This window comes from Chiloscyllium plagiosum, unplaced genomic scaffold (genome assembly GCF_037043375.1).
Source record: "Chiloscyllium plagiosum isolate Xiang-an unplaced genomic scaffold, Cpla_swu_hap1 HiC_scaffold_15, whole genome shotgun sequence".
In the NCBI taxonomy this organism is placed as follows: domain Eukaryota; kingdom Metazoa; phylum Chordata; class Chondrichthyes; order Orectolobiformes; family Hemiscylliidae; genus Chiloscyllium; species Chiloscyllium plagiosum.
In genome coordinates, this window is record NW_028270153.1 from 44,151,370 (window position 1) to 44,174,188 (window position 22,819).

Sequence of the window (22,819 nt, forward strand, 5' to 3'; positions counted from 1 at the left end):
ATAAGTTTGTGTGTGGGGTAAGGGGGGTTCAGGTGTAAACAATAGATGGGGATAGAGTCCAAAAAGAGAGAACAGTCGGACAAAGGAGTTGATAACAATCTGGCTAGGAGAGCAAATAGCTGTTGTGGAGGCTGTTAGTGGCTTACAATAGTTAGTGTGTGAAATAAAACATTTCTCTTCACAGATGCTGCCAGACGTGCTGAGCTTTTCCAGCAAATTCTGTTTTTGCTTCTGATTGACAGCGTCCGCAGTTCTTTCGGTTTTTAAGATGTTTGAAAATCGCACAACACCTAACTTTTAAACTTTGCCCACCCCCGTCCAACACCGGCACCCCCACATCATGTTTAACATGTTTGTGAGAGCTGATATTAGTGGAGATCCTATGGCAGCATATCAGTTTGGTGTCATCCAAAACTGAACTCAATGAACACTCTTTCTGACAATGATGGCAGGTCTAGGTCACTGTGATGAGCGCGTGACGAAAACCTGCGACAAAGTGAGTGTTAGAAACGAAAATCGCTTCTCAATAATCGCTCTAGACAAATTCAGGAAAACAAAGTTTTATTAGCAAGTCTGCAGAGTTGGGCACTCTTCTGAGAAAAAGCGCGCTGAGGCTTACAAAGTCTCCCATTATATACAGTACAAGTCCCTCCCCTCCTTGGCTCTAACAAGCCATGAGGTTCACATTCTTAAAAACATCATTATTCTTCGATTTGTACCCTTATCACAAAGTCTGCAACAAATGTCTTCAGAGTCTCTAAAGTTGTTGTTTTTCTCACCCTGTAGTCTTATCAGTCAAAGACTTATTCTTCTCTGTCTGTGCTAGCAGTCTTATCAGTCAAGGACTCATCCTTCCCTGCTGTGTTAATGGCTTCATCAATCAAGAGCCTGCTTGTTTTTACTATCGCTCACAAATTGTCAGCATTCTGCACAATTTAAACTATTCTACTTTTGAGTATATAAAATGGTTGTTAGAAAAGAAACAAAAGTTTTGTCTTTTATTATAGATCAGTCTGTGGTCCAGGCACATCTTAAAGTTTAAACCGAAATTACCTCTCACAATTCCACCCTTTTCTTTCTTTAAGATGTGCCTGACTAAGATAAGCCCCCCCTTCCCTCAAGGGCCCGGGAAATCCTTGGTCTTTCGCAGCAACATCACTTTAATTTCCCGCGTCCCATGCTGTGGAACCACCACTGCCTGGAGTCGGGAAATATTTTTCTGAATTAAAAACTGAATACAAGGAATTAGGCAGGGTGTTACGAGAAGAAGAATCATGCCTCCCCCAACCACCAGCAACTGCTAACATTTAAAACAGTGGCTATTCTAGAGGTGAGATCAATAAACAGGTTTTGTGTAACATCAGGGAGTTCAATCTTTCCTTCTACCTCTGCGTATACAGATGGCACTTTAGGGAGTACGACCGTGCCCTGACCGTCTTGCTCTTTCCCCAACCACCGATCAGTGATCTGTATCTTGGTCTCCTTGACTCTGTCAACCTGCTCCCTGAGCAACACGGAGGATAGGTCCCACCTCCCAGTTTTGCTGATACACACCCAGCGGTCATTTATAGGGCATCCATGGATTTTGCCACCGTATCCTTTATTATATACCTGATAATAGGGTCTCCCATCCTCCCAACATTCATGGCGTGCACTCACATCGTAACACCTATCGTCCACATAGGAATGGGACACAAATGATCCCGAATAGATTCGAATCCCAAGTCTTACTGTAGTTCGACATTTGTCACATCTCCCCTCACCCTCCCCCACATACAGGAGTAAACTGATCAATATCCCCACCAATACAGTCCAAGTAGAGTTCATTATTGCTATCTTTTCAGTTTTACCGACAACGGCTTGTCCCCTTGCTCGCATGTCCAGGTGCTTTCTTCTTCAGGCGGAACAGGCCCCTTTATCCTTGATGCGTGGACCCACCCTTTTTCTTTCGTCCGAACAGCTGCTTCAGTTGTTAACAGAACCAGGAACGGACCTTCCCACCGCGGCTGGAGCTTTTCGGCCTTCCAGGTCTTAACAAGTATCCAATCTCCGGGCTCCACCTTATGCAGGAGGAAGTCGAGCGGCGGAGTCTGAGCCAGGAGACCTTTCCTCCGGAGTTCTGCAAAAGAACGGGATAAGGCCAGTAAATAGGTTCGGATAAATACATCCCCCCCTTGTAGAGTGGGACATCCATCAACCTTACTCCAATACGGTAATCCGAACAGCATTTCATAGGGGGAAACCCCGACATCTCGGCGAGGTGCCGTACGTATCCTCAATAGGGCAATGGGCAGGCACTTTGGCCAGGGTAACTTAGTTTCTAACATCAGCTTAGTCAATTGGGTCTTGAGCGTGCCATTCATTCTCTCAACTCGACCCGAACTCTGAGGATGCCAGAGTGCGTGGAATTTCCATTGGATACCCAGGGCAGTACAGATCAAATGGTGTAGCTTAGAAATAAAATGCGTCCCGCAGTCTGAGTCGATAGATTCCATTATGCCATATCTCGGGATTAGTCGGGCCACGGTTGGTGCATCGTCTTTGGCAGTTGGGAAAGCCTCTACCCAGTGAGTGAAGTGGTCTACTATTACTAGCAGATATTTCCATCTCTGTACTGGGGGTAATTCTGTAAAGTCGACTTGGATCCTCTGAAATGGTCTAATCGCGAGGGGCTGACCACCAGCTGGCATAGAACGCATGGCTTTCTGATTAATACGCCGGCAAGTGGGGCATCCGACTACCTCTTGTTGGGCTAATGTGTATATCCCCCTGCATACATAGTCTCTCAGGATTGTGTCACACATGGCTTGCACCCCCCAGTGGGTCTGATGGTGTAATCGGTGCAGAATACCCCAGGTGATCTGTTTGTTCAGTACTTGTCTCCCATCAGGAACCGTCCACTTCCCGTTAGTATCTAGCCGGGCACCCAATTGATCCATTTTATCAATCTCCCCCTGGGTGAAGACGGGTTGTTTAGCGAGCCCTTCCCGCAACAGTGTTAACGTTAACAATTGGACGGATTTTTCGACCGCTGCCCGCTTGGCTTCCTCGTCTGCCAGCCGGTTTCCCACCGCTTCCGGTGTCGACCCCTTCTGGTGACCGGGTACATGGACTACTGCAAGTTCCGTAGGTAACGCTAGGGCTTCCAACGTTAGGCTGATCATTTGTTCGTGAGCTAATTCTTTTCCCCGGGAAGTTATCAATTCTCGCTCTCTCCAGATTTTCCCGAAAGTATGAACGACTCCGTATGCATACTTTGAGTCAGTATATATGGTCCCCACTTTCCCTTCCAACAACTTCAGTGCCCTCTGGAGGGCGTACAACTCACAGGATTGGGCTGACCACTTCCCGGGCAGTCGTCCGGACTCAATCGCCCGTTTCGTTGCACCATCTATAACAGCATAGCCACTGTATCGTACTCCACTGATGCACCGGGAGGACCTGTCGATATACAGTTCCTGTCCCTCACCCAGCGGGGCTTCCTGCAGGTCCTCTCGGCTTTTGGTCTGCAAGTCCAGAAATTCCACACAATCATGCTCCTGTTCCCCGTTTGCAGGACGTCCGTACAGAAACTGGGCTGGGTTGCAACTGAGATCTTTTGCAAAATTGAGATCGTTCCCGGTCATCAAAATCGTCTCATACTTCAGGATGCGAGAGTCTGTTAACCAGCGGTGAGCCTTTTGAGCCAGTATGGTACTAACCGAATGTGGGGAGTATACTGTGATCCTTCCTCCAAAGGTAAGTTTCCGGGCCTCTTCTACTAACATTGCCGTAGCTGCCACTGCCTGTATACAGGTCGGCCATCCACATGACACAGGGTCTAACATTTTTGACAAAAATGCAACCGGCTGACGTTTCCCTGCCCGCAGCTGAGTAAGCACACCCTGGGCAATTCCACCGGCGCTATTGACATATAACTGGAACGGTTCCTTCAGGGTGGTTAAAGCCAATACCGGAGCTCGAATCAGTTTATTTTTAATAATATTAAATCGCTGCTCCTCCTCATCTGACCAGTCCACCTTTTGTCCTTCTTGTCCCAGTTTGTCGTACAAATATTTTACTAAAGTGGTGTAACTTTCAATCCATATCCGGCAATACCCTACTAGTCCCAGGAATTGTCTGACTTCCTTCTTCGTCCTGGGTATTGGCATACCCGTAATCCCTGATATTCGTTCTGGCGTGATACGGCGGTGCCCCTTACTGACTTGATGGCCCAGATATCTTACTTCTCGCTCCACAAACTGGAGTTTTGTCCTGGAGACGCGTAGACCCTGTTTCCCCAGGAAGTTCAGCAGGGCAACGGTGTCTGCTCGTACCTCCTCTTCTCTTGGTCCTGAGAGTAAGAGATCATCGACATACTGGAGCAATTGATTCTCCGCGTTACACCGAAATCCTCCTAAGATCTGCTCCAGTATTTGTCCAAACAAATTGGGTGACTCCGTGAATCCCTGCGGCAAGACCGTCCATCTTAACTGTCGCTTTCGTCCTGAGAAGGGATTCTCCCATTCAAAGGCAAAAAGGTTCCGACTTTCTTCGTCAAGGGGGCAACTCCAGAAAGCATCCTTCAGATCTATTACGCTGAACCATTCATGTTCGGGGGGAATTTTACTCATTAACGTGTAGGGATTAGGTACCACCGGGTATCTAGCCTGGACTACTTCATTCAACCCCCCGCAAGTCTTGCACCAGCCTATATGTCCCGTCCGGCTTCCTCACAGGGAGTATTGGAGTATTGAAAGGGGACATGCATTCCTCCAGTAGTCCATTTGTGATTAATCTTTCTATCACAGGTTGTAACCCCTCCCGTCCTTCCATAGCAATCGGGTATTGTTTCCTTCTTACCGGGCCTCTTCCTGGTAACATGGTGATTTGGAGAGGTTTGATGTTTAGACCCCCTCTGTTCCCCTCTCGGTACCATACTTCCGGGTCTATTTGTTGATCATCTTCTTCGGTGAGGGCGAACAACCTTACCACCATTTCCCCGTTATTTGGTACCGTTCCGATCCCTAGTTTGACCTGCAAGTCTCTTCCTAACAAATTAAACCCCGCCGATGGCAGTAGAAGGAGGTCTCGTTTAGTAGTTCTGTTTCATATCCAATTTCCACGTCCTCCACCACTGGGACTTGTAATTTCTGTCCTCCAATTCCAGATACCCCCATAACTTTTCCTCCTGCTCGGGTGCCGGGGGTATTTGGATTATACTTGATCTTTCGGCTCCCGAGTCCACCATAAATGTGATCTCCGATCCTTGGGGCCCTACTTTCAAGTTTACCAGGGGTTCCTGTCGATAGTCCTTTTGCCCCAAGGGTAGGAACCCCCGACCTCTCTAATCTTCCTCCATCAGGGCGTACGACCTCACCTCCTGCTTGTAGCGGGAGCACTCCCGTTTAAAATGTCCCTCTTCATTACAATAGTAACATCTGAGTGTCCTCTTCGTTTCCCTGTCGCGGTCTCGCGTTCCTCCACTCTTCCTTTGTTCCGGCCATGGTTCTCTTTTCCTCTGCTGTTGCCACGACTCTCCCCTTTCCTGTTTCTGCCACGGCTCTCCCTTTTCCTTTCTTCCAGCTGTCATTTGTTGCACCGTTTGCATCATTATCTTTGTCGCCTTCCTTTGCTTCTCATCGTCCCTTCTCACAAACACCTTTTGCGCCTCCCGTAGTAGTTCACTTAAAGATTTACTATCCCAATCATCCATTTTCTCTAACTTCTTTCGTATGTCCGGCCAGGCCTTTGATACAAACTCTACCCGTATGAGTTGTTGCCCCACGTCCGTCTCAGGGTCCACCCCAGCAAACTGCTGCAAATTCTTCCCAATCCTGTCTAGGAAGTCCGTAGGGGTTTCCTCCGGGTTTTGATGATTACCAAAGGCCTTGGTAAAATTGTGCCCCTTCGGGGCTGCGTGTCTTATTCCTTTTATCCAATATTCCCGCATGTCTCTCATGTTGCGCCGTCCTCCCTCCGTGTTCTTATCCCACTCGGGGTCGGTGAGGGGAAACTTCTGCTCCCCTCCTTCTCCCCCCTCTCTCTCCCAGACCAAGAGCGCAGCTTGTCGTATCATCTGACGCTACTGGCTAGAGAACAATGTTTTCATGATGGAACACATCTCTTCCCACGTGTAAGTATTCGGACCCAGGAACTGATCCAATTGTTCAGCAAGTCCCATGGGGTCCTCTAGTAGACCCTTCATCTCCCTCCTGAAATTCCGTACTTCAGTACTCGTCAAGGGAACGTTCACATATCCCATCCTTCCCTCCTCGCCCCCCATGGGCACTTCCCGGAGTGGATTCATTCTTGCAATCGAGACAGGGTTTTGTCTGTGACCCTTTCCAGCTTGAGATCTGGTCTGTACCCCTGAGGTAGTTTGTGGTTCCTCCCCATTTTCTTCCCCTTCCCCTGAATCGTCGTCACCCGAAGGAACATTTTGTGGGGCAGACGGGGTCACGTAGGGCGGCGGTAAGTGATCTAAAGGGTCCCATTCTTTCTGCCCTTTCGAGTCTTTATTGGTTACCTGCATTTGGCAAGATATCGTAACCGGCAGCCAACAAAGGGCATAATCACTTTCTTCCAGATTAACATCAGGTTTTGAATTGACATATAAAATGAGGGCTTGCCGGACCCAGTCTTCGTCAGTACCGAATCTAGGCCACCACACTGAGTCGCCCTGAATAGGTTTCTGGGACCACTTTTGACAGTATTTTACCATCTTCCTTTTAGATTTTCCCTTTCTTCCACCCTGATCCCAATTATTTAGCATTCCCCCTAACGGATTATCGTCAGGTACCCCGGGGTATGTGTCATTGTCCCTGTTTAAGCCTACCTTTCCCTTAATCGCCTTAGATCCCTTATTTCACATTTCCGAGGACTTCGTATTTTTCCCGTGATAATCTATCACAATGTAGCCAATTCCTGGACCTTCAGTCCCGTGATCGCCCAGGTTCCTTTGCAGGCACCCCCGGTCTTTGGATTCCTGTGTCCCACGTCTCTGTGACACAAATCACAGGCACCCCGTAGGTACACGTTCCTCCTCAAACACGGTCTCTGCAAAATCCCTCACAGGCGAGCCCCGGTCTCTAGATTCCTGAGTCCCACGTCTCTGTAGAAAAAATCCACAGGCACCCCGTAGGTCCCCAGTCCTCCGGAAACACGGTCCCCGCAAGTTTTTTCTTACCTGGGTTCGGTGCACCGAAATTACTCGATCGTTAACCGTCCCCACTGCCTCGGGTACACCCCTCCTTTGTTTTCCTGAGCCTCCCAGATATCACTCGCTCAAACCGCGCGGGGCGACAAGCAAGGAATCAGGGACTGCTGAACTCAGCAGGGTGCACCTTCTCCGATATCCTTCCTCAACTCCCCTTGCGGCCGGAGTGTTGATCCCGGACGACGAGCCCCCAAGTTGTTAGAAACGAAAATCGCTTCTCAATAATCGCTCTAGACAAATTCAGGAAAACAAAGTTTTATTAGCAAGTCTGCAGAGTTGGGCACTCTTCTGAGAAAAAGCGCGCTGAGGCTTACAAAGTCTCCCATTATATACAGTACAAGTCCCTCCCCTCCTTGGCTCTAACAAGCCATGAGGTTCACATTCTTAAAAACATCATTATTCTTCGATTTGTACCCTTATCACAAAGTCTGCAACAAATGTCTTCAGAGTCTCTAAAGTTGTTGTTTTTCTCACCCTGTAGTCTTATCAGTCAAGGACTCATCCTTCCCTGCTGTGTTAATGGCTTCATCAATCAAGAGCCTGTTTGTTTTTACTATCGCTCACAAATTGTCAGCATTCTGCACAATTTAAACTATTCTACTTTTGAGTATATAAAATGGTTGTTAGAAAAGAAACAAAAGTTTTGTCTTTTATTATAGATCAGTCTGTGGTCCAGGCACATCTTAAAGTTTAAACCGAAATTACCTCTCACAGTGAGTCTTTCTGAGAGGATATTAAAAAGTCTGCATTTTGGGAGTGCCTTACAGATTGATATGAATGCTTGCACAGTGATAACTGTGCCCAGCCTCTTGCACTAAGTGGAATGGAACATTCAGAAACTGGACGTTCCACAGGTGACACGGTGGGATGTCCCGGAGCGTATTGGGACTTGGAGTTCTGCGGTCGGACAGGCGAACTACAATCTCCCGGCAGGCTGTGCTGCGGCCGGAAGCGATAGTCCAGGTTGGGGGTGGGGGAAGGAGCGAGAGGCTGTGCTCGGGTTGATTCGAGTCCTGTCGGTGCGTGTAGTTTGTGGTGGCAGAGGGGGGCGGGGATGGTGTCTTGTGCTGCTAACCTGGTTGTGGTCGCCCTGTGGCTGACGGGCTGTTGCATTCGGTGCGATCCGGTGGAGGCCGGGCAGGCTGCAGCTGGCTCTGAGACACAGGCTCTCCTGGAGCACAGGGCCAGTCAGCAGCGAGATGGTGCTCAATCCCAGGCGGTTAGTCACAGTGACACATCTGCGGAAAATGGAAAGAAAGGAGATCAGGACAGGTGAGGCCGAGTGGGTAAGATTAAGGGGGTCAAGGTAATTGCTGTTAGAGACTGCTGCTCGACACTGACCTGCACTTGTTGTGGTTTTTAAGAACTGTTCATAACTTTTTTAAATAAAGCAGATTTATTTTAGCTATTTGTTTTTAACATTTTAAAATAAATAACTGAAGTAATGAAGAGGGCTTTGGTTCATGCAAATTGAGCAATACGCAATTGAGACTATTCGTAGACTTCCTGATTTCAGCAGTTTGTATGTCGATGCTCCTTTTGAAATTAAATGTTTGTGAACGTGTTAGTAATGTGATGGATGATTCATCTGCTATAACAATGCAGAACTTTGAGCACTTGAAAGTTTTGTCTAGCGCAGTGTATTATTTAAATCAACTCAAAAGTCACAGGTACTTCACCTTGATGGGAATTTTGATTTCAATACTGAAAATGCTGGTGTGAAATTGCTTTTGTCAAAATATCTTATTGAAGGTGTGATTGTTCAGACAAAACTGTATGGTGGGTCACTCTCAATCGCACCAGAATTATGGCTGAACTCTGTATAGTGATTAGTTTATTAACTGCCCCTTTTTTTCTCCAGTTTTTAGTTACCTAGCCATTTTTCTTTGGATTGAAAGAGTCATGAAATTAGTTAGCACCTTATCATCTAAGTCTCTGTTAATCTATTCTGGAGAATGAACAAAATCTCTAATCTGCAAACATTGCAGTACATAAGAGATTGATGCCCAAACATGCCCGAAAAGATGTAAAACAAAATTTCTGTCTGCCCTGATTTTGGATGACCATGACTCCAAATGTTCTTTACTGAGAAGTTCATACAGTGGCTTAGCTACTACTTATCCCACAATCAAGTCAAACTGGTTTGCGGAAATTTATAGCTGTTTATGGAACTTCACTATTCATATGTTGTCTGTTGTAAATGTACTTTGTGAATGTCTCCCTTGCCCCATGGCCATGGAAGGATTTGTATAAATGCAAGTTGTTTTCTCTAATGATTCAAATAAGGAGTCCATTAAAAGTAGTGGAATAGCTTACCAGGTAAGCTCAGTGCACTCATTTAGATAGGATTAGAAAAAGCCATTGGGGTTCATCTGGCTGTTGGAGGTATCTGGGAACTTACGGGTCACGTACTTTTTGTTAAATTCTTGTATCAAATGTTTCAATAGCTGTTGATGTTACCCTTCTGTGAACTTGTTGATAGAATTATTCACTACTGACTTCTGTCACAGTACATTCCATACAGGCACCAATTGCTGCATAAAGTACCACAAGCTACTTACTTACCAACCTAACAATAGGCAACCTCCCCAACTCACAGAACATTTCAGGGACACATGCACCAAATGACCCCACTGTCCTGTGGCCATAAACTTCATTTCCTCCTCCCACTCTGCCAAAGACATACGAGTGCTGGGTCTTCTTCACTGCCAAATCCGAGCCACCTAGCGCCTGAAGGAAGAACGCCTCATAGAGTCATAGTCATAGAGATGCACAGCACGGAAACGGATCCTTTGGTCCAACCAGTCCATGCTGTCCAGATATTCCAACCTAATCTGGTCCCATTTGCCAGCACTTGGCCCAAATCCCTCTAAACCCTTCCTATTCATATACCCATTAAGATGCCTTTCAGATGTTGAAATTGTACTAGCCTCCATCACTCCCTCTGGCAGCTCATTGTACACACACACCATCCTCTGCGTGAAACAATTGCCCTTTAGGTCCCTTTTATATCTTTCCCCTCTTACCATAAACCTATGTCCTCTAGTTCTGGATCCTCCATCCCAAGGAAAATACTTTGTCTATTTATCCTATCCATGCCTCTCATGATTTTATAAACCTCAACGAGGTTCCCCCTCAGCCTTCGACTTTCCAGGGAAAACCGCCCCAGCCTGTTCAGCCTCTCCCTCTAGCTCAAATCCTTCAACCACGGCACCATCCTTTCAAATCTTTTCTGAACCCTTTCACATTTCACAACATCCTTCTGATAGGAAGGAGACCAGAATTGCACACAACATTCCAAAAGTGGCCTAACCAATGTCCTGTACAACCGCGACATGACCTCCCAAATCCTATTTTCAGTGCTCTGACCAGTAAAGGAAAGCATACCAAACACGATCTTCATTATCCTCGTTAACTGAGACTCAGCTTTCAAGGAGCAATGAACTTGCGTTCCAAGACCTCTTTGTTCAGCAACACTCCCTAGGACCCTACCATTAAGTGTATAAGATTTGCTTTCCCAAAATGCAGCACCTCGCATTTATCTAAATTAAACTCCATCTGCCACTCCTCAGCACATTGGCCCATCTGGTCAAGATCCCATTGTAATCTGAGGTAATCTTCTTCGCTGTCCACTACACCTCCAATTTCGGTGTCATCTTCAAACTTACTAACTATACTGCTTATGTTCTCATCCAAATCATTTATACAAATGATGAAAAGTAGTGGACCCAGCACTGATCCTCGTGGCACTCCACTGGTCACAGGCCTCCATTCTGAAAAACAACCCTCCACCACCACCCTCTGTCTTCTACCTTTGAGCCAGTTCTGAATCCAAATGGCTAGTTCTCCCTGTATTCCATGAGATCTAACCTTGCTAACCAGTCTCCCATGGGGAACCTTGTCAAATGCCTTGCTGCAGTCCAAATACATCATGTCCACCGCTCTACCTTCATCAATACTCTTTGTTACTTCTTCAAAAAAAAATCTATTTCGTGAGACATGATTTCCCATGCACAAAGCCATGTTGACTATCCCTAATCAGTCCTTGCCTTTCCAAATATGTGTAGATCCTGTCCCTCAATTCCCTCCAACAACTTGCCCACCACCCACGTCAGGCTCACCGGTCTATAGTTCCCTGGCTTAACCTTATCACCTTTCTTAAATAATGGTACCATGTTAACCAACTTCCAGTTTTCTGGCACCTCACCTGTGACTATCAATGATGCAAATATCTCAGCAAGGGGCCCAGCAATAACATCTCTCACTTCTGACAGAGTTCTACAGCACACCTAATCAGGTCATGGGGATTTATCTACCTTTATGCATTTCAAGACATGTAGCACTTCCTCCTCTGTAATATGGGCATTTTTCAAGATGTCACCATCTATTTCCCTACATTCTATATCTTCCGTGTCCTTCTCCACAGTAAACGCTGATGCAAAATACTCGTTTAGTATCTTCCCCATCTCCTGCGGCTCCACACAAAGGCTGTCTGCTGACCTTTGAGGGGCCCTGTTCTTTCTCTAGTTATCCTTTTGTCCTCAAAGTATTTGTAACAACCCTTTGGATTCTCCTTCACCCTATTTGTCAACGCTATCTCATGGCCCCTTTTTGCCTTCCTGATTTCTCTTTTAAGTATATTCCTACTGCCTTTGTACTCTTCTGAGGATTCGCTCGATCTCTCCTGTCTATACCTGACGTATGCTTCCTTCTTTTTCTGAACCAAACCCTGAATTTCTGTCGTCATTCAGCGTTCCCTACACCTACCAGCCTTTCCTTTCACCCTAACAGGAATGCACCATCCCTGGACACTCATTATCTTATTTTATGAAAGCTTCCTATTTTCCACCCATCTCTTTACCTTCAAATATCTGTCCCCAATCAGCTTTTGAAAGTACTTGCCTAATGACATCAAAAGTATTCCTCCAATTTAGAACTTGAACTGTTCAATCTGGTCTATCTTTTCCATCACTATTTTGAAATTAAAAGAATTATGGTCGCTGGCCATAAAGTGCTCCCCCACTGATACCTCAGTCACCTGCCCTGCCTTATTTCTCAAGAGTAGGTCACGTTTTGCACCTTCTCTAGTAGGTGCATCCACATGCTGACTCAGAAAATTTTCTTGTACACTCTTAACAAATTCCTCTCCATCTAAACCTTAACACTATGGCAGGCCCAGTGTTTATTTGGAAAGTTAAAATCACTTACCATAACCACCCTTTATTCTTACAGATAACTGAGATCTCCTTATAAATTTGTTTCTCAATTTCCCTGACAATTAGGGTATCTATAATACAATCCAATAACGTGATCATCTGTTTCTTTTTTTTGGTTGTATTTCTCATCTTCTGCCTTGGGACCATCCAACCACATGGAATCAATGTCGATTTCACCAGTTTCCTCCTTTCCCCTCCCCCATTGCATTCCCGGATCTTACCCCCCAATTTGGCACTGTCCCATCTGTCCATCTTCCTTCCCACTGATCCGCTTTACTTTCTGCTCCAACCTATGCCTATCACCCCACCCTCCAACTGCATCTACTTGTTGCCTTCCAAGCTACCTTCACTCCTTCCACCCCAGCCATTCATCCACACCACCCTCAAATTCCTGATGAAGGGCTTATACCCAGAACATCGACTCTCCTGCTCCTTGGATGCTGCCTGATGTGCTGTGCTTTTCCGGAGCCACATCTTGTAGACATTCCACAAATTCCTTTTCTTGTGATCCACTACCAACCTGAATATTGAAATCCCCCATGATCACTATAACCTTGCCTTTCTTACATGCTTTTTCTATCTCTTGATTTATCTCATGGAGGCTTGTAGATAACTTCCATTCTGGTTTATTCACCTTTTCGGTTCTTCAACTCTACCTACACTTGACCTCATCATCACCAATCTGCCTTTCACAGTTCATCCATCAGTGATGGTATTGGTTTGAGTGACCACTGTGAAGTCATTGTGGAGTCAAATCACATTTTCAAATATGTTGGTTGTTCGACTACGGTACTAATTGGGATAGACTTGGAACAGATCTCACAACTCGGGGACATCCATGAGGTTTTGTGGGCCATGATCAGCAGCGGAATTGTATTCAACTTCAACCTGTAACCTTCTGGACTGGCATATACCCCACTGTACCATTAGCGTCAAGCTGGAAGATGAACCCAGAGGCATGCAGAGACAGCATAAAGTATACAAGAAAGGAGATAGCAGCCCACTGAAGCTGCTTGCATGACAAAAAGTGGAAACAGCATGTTGTAGAGAGCTAAATCATCCCACAACATATAGGTCTCTTGAAAGCTCTGCGGTCCTGCCACCTCAAGTTTTGAATGGTGGTGGACAGTTAAACAACCAACAGGAGGAGGCGGCTACACAAACATCCCCTATGATGGTGACATCCAGAACATCAAAGACAAGGCTGAAGTATTTACATCCATCATCAGTCCAAAATGCCAGCCTTTTCCTGACGTCTTCAACATCGCAGATGTCTGTCTTCAAACAATTCAAATCACTCCACGTGACATCAATAAATAGCTGAAAAAACTGGATCATGTGAAGGCTAAGGGCTCGAACAGCATTCCAGCAATAGTACTGAAGATATGTATGAGAATTGGCCGCACCGAGCCAAGCTGTTCCAATACAGTTACAGTACTGTCCTCTACCTGACAATGTGGAAAATTGTCCTGGTATTTCCTATGCACAAAAAGCAGGACAGATGCAATCGCACAATTATCACCTTCTGAAGAATGGACCATTAATTAGTAAAGTGATGAAAAGAATCATTGACAGTACTATCAAATACTACTTGGAAAGAAATAACTTGCACACGGACACTAAATTTGTGTTCTGTCAGGGCTACTTGACTCCTGATATCATGACAGCAAGTATGAACAAAAGTTCTAAATTGCAGAGTTCAATTGAGATTGACTGCCTTTGACATAAGCATTTGACCAAGTCTGACAGCAAGGATTCCTAGCAAAACTAGATTCAGTGGGAGTCAGGGAGGGGAAAAACTCCAATGGGTGGAATCACACCTGGCTCAGAAAAAGGTTGTGGTTGTTGAAGATCAATCATCTCAGCCCAATATCTGGCTGTAGGAGTTTCTTTGGGTATTGTCCTCAGCTGAGTAATTTTCAGGTGCTTTGTAAGTGACCTCCCTCCATCATAAGATCAGAAGTGGGATAGTTACTAATCTCAGAAGTTTGGCACCATTCGCCAACAACTTAGATACTGAAGCAGTCCATGTCCACATAAAGCAAACCTGGATACCGTCTGGGCTTCTGCTGACAAATGGTAAATAACGTTCATACCATAGAACTGCCAGGTACTGACTATCTCTAACGAGAGAATGTAACCATCACCCTTGACCATGAATGGTATTATCATCACTGAATGCCACACTATCACTAGCCTGAAGGTTATGATTGACCCAAATCTGATCTGTGTCAATCACATAAATACTGTGGTTTCAAGAGCAGGTCAGAGGATAGAAATATCATGGCAAGTAATTAACTTGTTGTCTCCCAGTGCCTGTGTCCACCATCTACAAGACACAAAGAATATGATAGAGTACTGTCTACTCATCCTATTTTACTGAATGAGTTCAGCTCGAACAAAAACTGAACACTAAACAGGAGAGTTGACAGGAACCTTGTCCATCACCTTAAATATTCATATCCCCACCATCAACACAGTGGGAGCAGCATGCACTTTCTATAAGGTACACTATAGTAACTTAAAAAAATTTCTCCAACTGCATCTTCCAGACATGTCTTCAACCACCAGAAAGAGCAAGGGCAATAAATGCATGATAATACTACTACTTGCAAATTCCCTCCAAACCATAGATCGTCCCAACCTGGAACAATGCACAATCACTTGGTCAAAATCCTGGGCTTCCCTTTCTAATATCATTGATATCCCAATGTCCCTTGACCTGCAGCTGTTCAAGAAGGCAGCTCAGTACTATCTTTAGTGGGATCAGTAATAAATGCTGGTTCAGCTAGCCCAACCCTGAATAAATAAAATCACAAAATCTGTCGTTTTCCAATTTTCTTAATCTTTAGTGCTGATTCTTAAGATATTTTCCTGAACTCCATACAAGCATCATCCGTTCATTTCCCGAACCAGACATTTGTGACCTCAAAACATGCAATAATTCAGAGGATCTACCATTCAGAAATCAACACTGTCCTCATTGATAGATCTTCATTTATCTAACTACACATTTAATTGTTTCCTGTAATTTTCCGCAACAGGTTTTAATCTGACGGGCTAGTTTCCAAATTTATGCCTTGTAGCTTTGCGATCTAAAGACTGAGTTCCTCAGTTCAGAGAACGTTGGAAAATACTGAAAATTAGACATCTAGTTTACTCACCCACCTATTTTTGAAATTTTTGAGTAGAAACCATCAAGAGGTTGAGTCATCAATCAAGTGCCATGCTTTAACTCCATTACTGAATTATTTATGTAAAATTCTTTATCCTAACTTGTTTATAATTTCAGATAGATTTATCTCAAATTATTCTTGTTCTGAACTCAAAACTTGAAGCTTGGAATTGCCCAGTCACCACAATCGTAAAACTCCAATATGACTAGTTGAGAGTGCTATTCTTTTTTTTTATTGATGTTTTGTCTGGTACTGTCTTAGCAAAAGAGACTATTTGGTAGTTTAGAGATTATTGACTAGGCAGACATTTCTTGACAAAATCTGCTCTTCCAAAGTTTTGATGAGGAAAAAATGACTTGAACAATGACTATCACCATTGTCTCAGTATTACAGTTGGATGTATTCAAGGAAAAGGCTACAATTCAGGACAAATTAATTCCTGAACTCCTTTGTGCCCTTGATGGGAACTTGTAAAAGGGCTTTGTTTGAGAAAGGATAATTACTCAGGTTGGGGCTTGTGAACTGGTTATTTTAATGCTGTGCAATAGTTTTTAGTACATATTTTAAGTTAGATCTCTGACCCGGTAACGTTTTTTTCTTATTCACTTATAGCTTTATCTTTAAATAGATGAACAATATTTCCTGAAAGAATTTTCATATGGATAATAGAGTATTGCTTGTATTTGCTCTTTGTTAGTTACATAAACCAGTAAAAATAGATGTAGCAAAAGCTTTTTTGTATGGAGAAATTTGAAAGTCTCTTGTCCTTGAGTTTTCTTGCTTGAATATTGGCCTTGTATGCATGCACATTATTATCCCATCTTTTCTTAAGAAAAACTGTTACACCAATATACATAGTAAATTGGTTCTTTATCCTTTGTTCTTTATGCCAACTTTGTATTTTTAACAAAAATCTTTCCAATGTAGACAAAATTGTGCTAATTTGAAAATTAGGTGGTTCGTGGAAGGTGTTTTCAGCTGTGTCGAAGTTTGTATACAACCATTTTGAAGCGTTCACTTCATTTTTATTATCAAATTAATAAGAGTTCTGAAATAATTTTATTATTCACCAGCATAGTTTCTAATTTGTAAACATTGAAACTATCTCTGGTGATTGCAGTGTCAAAGTATCAAAAGTTAATTTTCACTATGATAATATCATAATCATGTGGAAGTTACAATAGTCCCATTGCATGAAAGTTAAATACCAACAGCTAAGTTTTGAAAGTTAGAATATTTAGTAGATCTTGGGTACAACATTTGACTTGTTGGACTTATATCAGACAATGGAAAATTATATTAAGATCTTCTGATCAGCTTTTCCTCCCTGTCAATATTTCGGGCAAATGGTGGAATTGAATAGACAATGATTCTTTCATGCCAATTGGCAGGTCAGAAGTTTTAAGGAATGAATTTCAAAGCTTAAGGCCAGCAAGCCAAAGAATACAGTAGCGAGTCCTACTTTCTCTCTGCTTCTGTGATTATTGATCGAAAGTGACGTCTGAGTCAACAATGCCTGAAATCCCCCTCACCCCACTGCCATGCAACCACTATGGCCTAACCCTTCCTCCAGGCAGTGAAAGACACTGGTGGAAGAATTAATATCTAGGTCAGAATTAGATTAGATTACCTACAGTATGGAAACAGACCCTTCGGCCCAACAAATCCATACCAGCCCTCCAAAGTGTAACTCACCCAGACTCCTTTCTCATATGTACCCTTGAGTAATGGGCAATTTAGCATAGCCAATTCACCTAACCTGCACGCCTTTGGATTGTGGGAGGAGTGCACAGAGAAAGGGAGGAGTGGGAGTTTGGAAGCAGGGACAATTACCTGACTTATTCAGCCAAATTAATTTAAGTGCAGATGTTTGAATAAATATCCAACTTGTATAAGTGCCTTTATTTGGATTTATAACCAACTCTTAAGAAGGTAATTTGTTTTCGAAACATCTTGTTATTTTGCTAATTTCAGGATGTCAAGTAATATCACAGAACAAAATAACACACTACAGACCACCTCCGTTACCATTACCACTATTACTACTCCAATACTGGTTCCACCAACTCCACCAAAACCTATATTGCCTCTGCAGACGGGGGCTGAAGCACAACAAGAAGAACAGTCAAGTGGAATGACTATATTCTTTAGTCTGCTTATATTAGGTATGTCACTGTGTTCAGAATTTTAATTTCATATTTACTTAGAGGCTACCTAAACAACAGGCTTCTCCTGGTAATTTTCACTGACCTTTTTTTTCCACTGTTCAAAGTAATGCAGAAATATATGTTTATGTTTCATAACTAAACTCTTGGACACCAGAGTAATTTTACTTTTATAATTGTAGAACTATTGTTTTCTTTGAGCTGCTTTAGTCTGTTTTCATGTTCCCTTTTCATAATTTTTTTAAAAAGCCTAATACAAAAAGCAGGATGATACAGACTGCAAATCATATCACTGTTTCTCAATTCCACTGTTAATTTAGAGAGACAAACAACTTTGGGGGAAAAACAAGTTTGTATTTACAAATACTATTTGAATGTCTTTTTGTGGCAGATTTATTTCTGAGAATTGATGCATTGGCTTCATACCTCTAAGTAACTTAATTTTTTACATAAAATTTCTTTGTGTCAGCACTCTAACATCTCAACTACCATTCAGGGATTTGAACAGACCAATCCTAGACTGACAATCAGTGCTACATTCAAAACTGCCATCTTTCAGATGAGATATCCAGCCAATACCAGCTTGTGCAAGTGTCAGGTGTTTGCATTGTAATCAACTCCCAAAAATAAGGAAGCAATCATTTTGAAGCAGTTTTGCTGTTGCACTAAATAAGGTTGTCAAATAATGCTACAAAACAAAACAAAGCACTGTAAACTATCTCATATAAATGAGAAAGATCTCTCTGATCTATTTAAAAACAGCAGTGGAATTATCCTTGATCCCTTAATCAGTAATGATATCTTCATCAACATCCCAGAGAAAAAAAAATTGGGTCATTATCATATTGTTTATGATAGTTCGTGCAGAAAGTTGGCTCCCCCGTTTCCTCACTTAGAACAGTAAGTATGCTTAAAGTAACTTATTGACTATCTGAAGTAACAGTTTTAGGAAATCCAGTGGTCACAAGTTGCTACTTAAATTGACTTTTTTTTCCCCCTTTTAAGAGTAATTTGGGATCATAATTATTCTTATCTTCCGTTCCTAACAGCACTGTGGGTGTATCTATACCATATTGACTATATTGGTTTAAGAAGGAAGCTCACTCACTTCCCAAGTACATGTGGGATGGGGCACTAAATACTAGCTTAACTCTAGTGTGAAATGAAAAAAATTGATTATGCTTATTGAAATTTACCTATTTTGTAGCATAAAATTTCTTTAATCTTTGCCATCCATATATAACCTGTGTAAATTTAAAAGCAAGGCGATTTATACTTAAAACTCAAATAAGCTATTAAAATAACAGTGGGCATCATAATTCTATATCACGTTTACATAATGTGATCTCTGACAATCATAGAAATTTCTAAAATTATGAGGGGCATGGATACACTAAACAGACAAAGAATATTGTATCTACCTATTGAAAATTGGTGTGTTTAATAAGTGGGTTTTAAAAATTGAGTTAACTTTTAAACTTTATAGTAGCTGGAGTTGGGCTTTTGCTGTCAAAGATTTTTTGCTATTGGCTTGCTATTAGTTTGAATTTTGTTATGTAATTTTGGTTATATTTTATTAAAGTAGTATTCAACAGTATAACTCTGCTCCTTGGCTTTGTAACAATATTATTAATGCATAACTAAGATTTTACTTTTAATTTCCCAGCTATTTGCATCATATTGGTGCGGCTGCTAATCAAATATAAACTGCATTTTCTGCCAGAAAGTGTGGCAGTTGTGTCATTAGGTAAGTAAGCAGTCATTTTCACTTGATCCACTGAACAAGATCTTCTTCCAGTTTAGAACAGGATTGGCTATGCTTAACTACAGAGAACCTGTTAGAAAAGTTTTCAGCACTTGCAATGCAGATATATTTGCTTTTCACATTTCTTGACTTGGACATTTCTAGCTTGGAATCCCATGCTATCCGAACCAAATTCCAATTATTCTTTGAAATTGTGCTCTCTGTGTAACAAGAGCATTTCCTTAATGCTAAAAACCATGAAAATCAATGGGTTATTATGTGGAGTAAATAAAATGAATACTCGCGTGACACTAACTTGAATAATTCATGATCCCTTCACTAAAGGTTTCAAAATAGTATTCAAGAGAAGTATAAAGAGTCATAGAGATGTACAACACAGAAGCAGACTTGTCGGTCTAACTTGTCCATGACAACCAGATATCCTAACCTAATCTAGTCCCATTTGCCAGCACTTGGCCCATATCCCTCTCAACCTCTCCTATTCATATACCCATCTAATGCCTTGTAAATGTTGTAATTGTACCAGCCTCCACCACTTCCTCTGGCAGCTCATTCCATACACTCATCACTCTCTGCATGAAAAAGTTGCCCCTTAGGTCCCTTTTAAATTTTCCCCTCCCACCTTAGATCTATGCCCTGTAGTTCTAGACTCCCACGCCCCAAGAAAAAGACCTTGTCCATTTACTCTATCTATGCACCTCATGATTTCGTAAACCTATATGAAGTAACCCCTCAGCCTCTGCTCCAGGGAAAACAGCACAAGCCTATTCAGCCTCTCCGATAGCTCAAAATCTCTAACTCTGGTAACATCCTTGTAAATCGTTTCTGAACCCTTTTAAGTTTGAAGTCTGTACTTTATAGCAGAATTTCAGATCTGGTCCCTTCGCAATTTAGCACTTTTTAAAAATATAAAAGCACAGCACTGCAGACGTTGGAAACCTGAAATAAAAGCAGAAAGTGCTGGAAATGTGCATTAGGTCAGACATAATCTGTGGAGAGAGAGATCACAATTGATTTCGGGCAAATAATCCATGATGTGAAATGCTAAACCTTTTTATTAGACTGGATTGACATCCAGTAGGATAATCATGTAAAGTTCAGAGCACGGGTCTCTGAATGGATATCCATGAGATTTCTTGTATCCAGTATGAGTATAATGATGACCTGGCATTCTGTTATAGTTCTTTGGATTAGATTAATAGTATGTATATATTTTTAAAAATCTTTACAGAAAGTAGAATGATCTGCCAAATAAAAACTGCAAGGAATGGGATGTTTTAACCATAAAAATTAAGAATTTACATGCAAGTATAAAGTCTTGACATGTCCTACTTTAGGCATGTATACCCATCTGGCTTTTTATTTTATATTCACTCATGGGGTGTGGGCATTGCTGGCTGGGTTAGCATTTATTTCCCAACCCTAGGTGGTGATTTGACTTCTGGAACCACTGCAGTCCATATGATGTAGATACATCAGTAGTCTGAGGAATTCTGGGACAAGGGGCATTTTTAATGCATGTCAGATATTATATCCAATATAGAGCTAATTTGTTCATTTATTTGAGAGAAGATTGCTTTTGAAATGATGCTAATCTGTATTTATCATATTTTTTTGCCCCTAGGGATCTTAATGGGAGCTGTGATTAAAATTATTGAATCACAGCACTGGGCTAACTGGAAGGTAGGTTTCTAACTGTTAAGTTACAAATCAGAATGCATTAAAGTGGATGGTAATGATTTGTATCACATGAATATCATCAGATTGATATTTTATATTATCCTTAGAAACCTTATGCCAAAATTGCCCAGACAATAGTGTGGAAGCTACTTGCAATCACCATACATGTTCCCAGTTTGATCAGTACGCAGAGCTCAAAATAAATTTTTCAAGTTAACCTTTTAAAAAAAAAAGTTCTTCAATTTTAAAAGTACCTAAAGAAAATGGTTTTACACCCATATTTAATTGTTGCTTGAAGTTTAGGCCTTTGTCTTAGTTTCTGTTATCAAATTACTTCTGCTTTAGAAGTACAGCATGGGACTAAATTGTGTGTATAATACTGGAAGAGTTTTAAGTTAGTGCACAGAGAACCTCAGTCAACTTTGGCCACAAGAACTTCCGGTCCTGCTCTGCTGTTTGTGGAAATAAAGAGCAATGGATCACCGGTCATTATGTCTTTGATTTTCTTCCTTCCCAGGAAGAAGAAATGTTTCGACCAAACATGTTCTTTCTTTTGTTGCTTCCGCCTATTATATTTGAGTCTGGATACTCATTACACAAGGTAGGTGAGGCATGAAAGAAGTGAGAAACTAGGGGAATGATTGTTTTTCTAACATTTTACTTTGTAAGATATTTTTGAACTATTTTGGAGGAAAGACATCTTAATTTATGTGGTGTTGATCTTGTGTGGGTTTTCTGGAATTATTTTAAATCAGTTGTAATCTTGGGTATTTTGGTGGTGAATAGACTATGAATGCTTTACCTTGAATCAATGCTTTTTTTCCCCCAATTTCTACCTCCTGCCCCGCATGTTATTAAATCTGCATCTTCAGATGTATATTTGCTTAACAGTTTCAAATATAGTACAACAAATTTTGTTTTAACTGGCATTTTATGAACCACACTCTTAACTAAACCTGCAAAAATTATATACCTGAAGTACTGCAAGCTTACTGTATTATTTCGATCTTGTGATCTCTGTGCAATCAGTTAAAGGTGTGAGTGAGAAACTTTTTGCAGGTAAGCTTCATTTAAGGCAAAGTTTTAATAATATTTACAGGATAAATCACTTGAATAGGGTATAACAGTGATGTGTTCACTACCTGCATTACGTTCTATTATTTAGTATGTGTTTTTGCATTGTTTATGTGGACCACTTGATCAGCCTGCACACTCCTGGTTCCATAGATGCCAGTTAATAGAAAGTTTGCCGTACTTACAAAACTACAAAAATACCTTCAATTTAGGATTAAGCGTAGTTAGAAAGGTAGCTGAAAAAGCAGAGCCTGTCAGGCAGCATCCGAGGAGCAGGAGAGTCGACATTTCAAACATAACTCTTCATCAAGACCTGCAGTCCTCACTTTCTCCCAGTAGAAAGGTAGCTCGGGTTTGGGTTCTGTTCTCAGTTAAATACTTCTGAATGCTATTTCGTGCTTTCTATAATCCGACTTCGTACTATACAATCAAAGTGTTAGCAAGGATAACACACCTGTGGTGGGTTAGTTATTTGGCCTCTCCCCACAGCTCTTGGTTCATTTATTGTCCAAATACCTGTAGAACTTTATAGCTGTTTAGAAGTG

General features: G+C 42.2%; 1 protein-coding gene and 1 long non-coding RNA gene across 3 annotated transcripts in view; one reads left to right on the forward strand and one right to left on the reverse strand.

Moving 5' to 3' along the window:
- Positions 1-544: 544 nt before the first annotated feature.
- LOC148147648 (uncharacterized) lies at positions 545-8,410 on the reverse strand. Its single transcript, XR_015759588.1, has 3 exons — positions 8,274-8,410; positions 7,169-7,428; positions 545-2,119 (listed from the first exon to the last, which is right to left on the reverse strand). It is a non-coding gene; the product is annotated as an uncharacterized LOC148147648 (long non-coding RNA).
- slc9a8 (solute carrier family 9 member 8) overlaps positions 8,229-22,819 on the forward strand; it is a 76,303-nt gene continuing 61,712 nt past the window's right edge. The window contains exons 1-5 of one of the 2 annotated variants that reach the window (XM_043710280.2): positions 8,230-8,470; positions 17,565-17,755; positions 19,422-19,502; positions 21,145-21,203; positions 21,718-21,801. In XM_043710280.2, the coding sequence (XP_043566215.2) occupies positions 8,253-8,470; positions 17,565-17,755; positions 19,422-19,502; positions 21,145-21,203; positions 21,718-21,801 (633 nt within the window). In that variant the 5' untranslated portion in view covers positions 8,230-8,252. Of the gene's footprint in view, positions 8,471-17,564; positions 17,756-19,421; positions 19,503-21,144; positions 21,204-21,717; positions 21,802-22,819 lie in introns of both variants that reach the window. The other variant, XM_087994926.1, reaches the window with a different exon arrangement.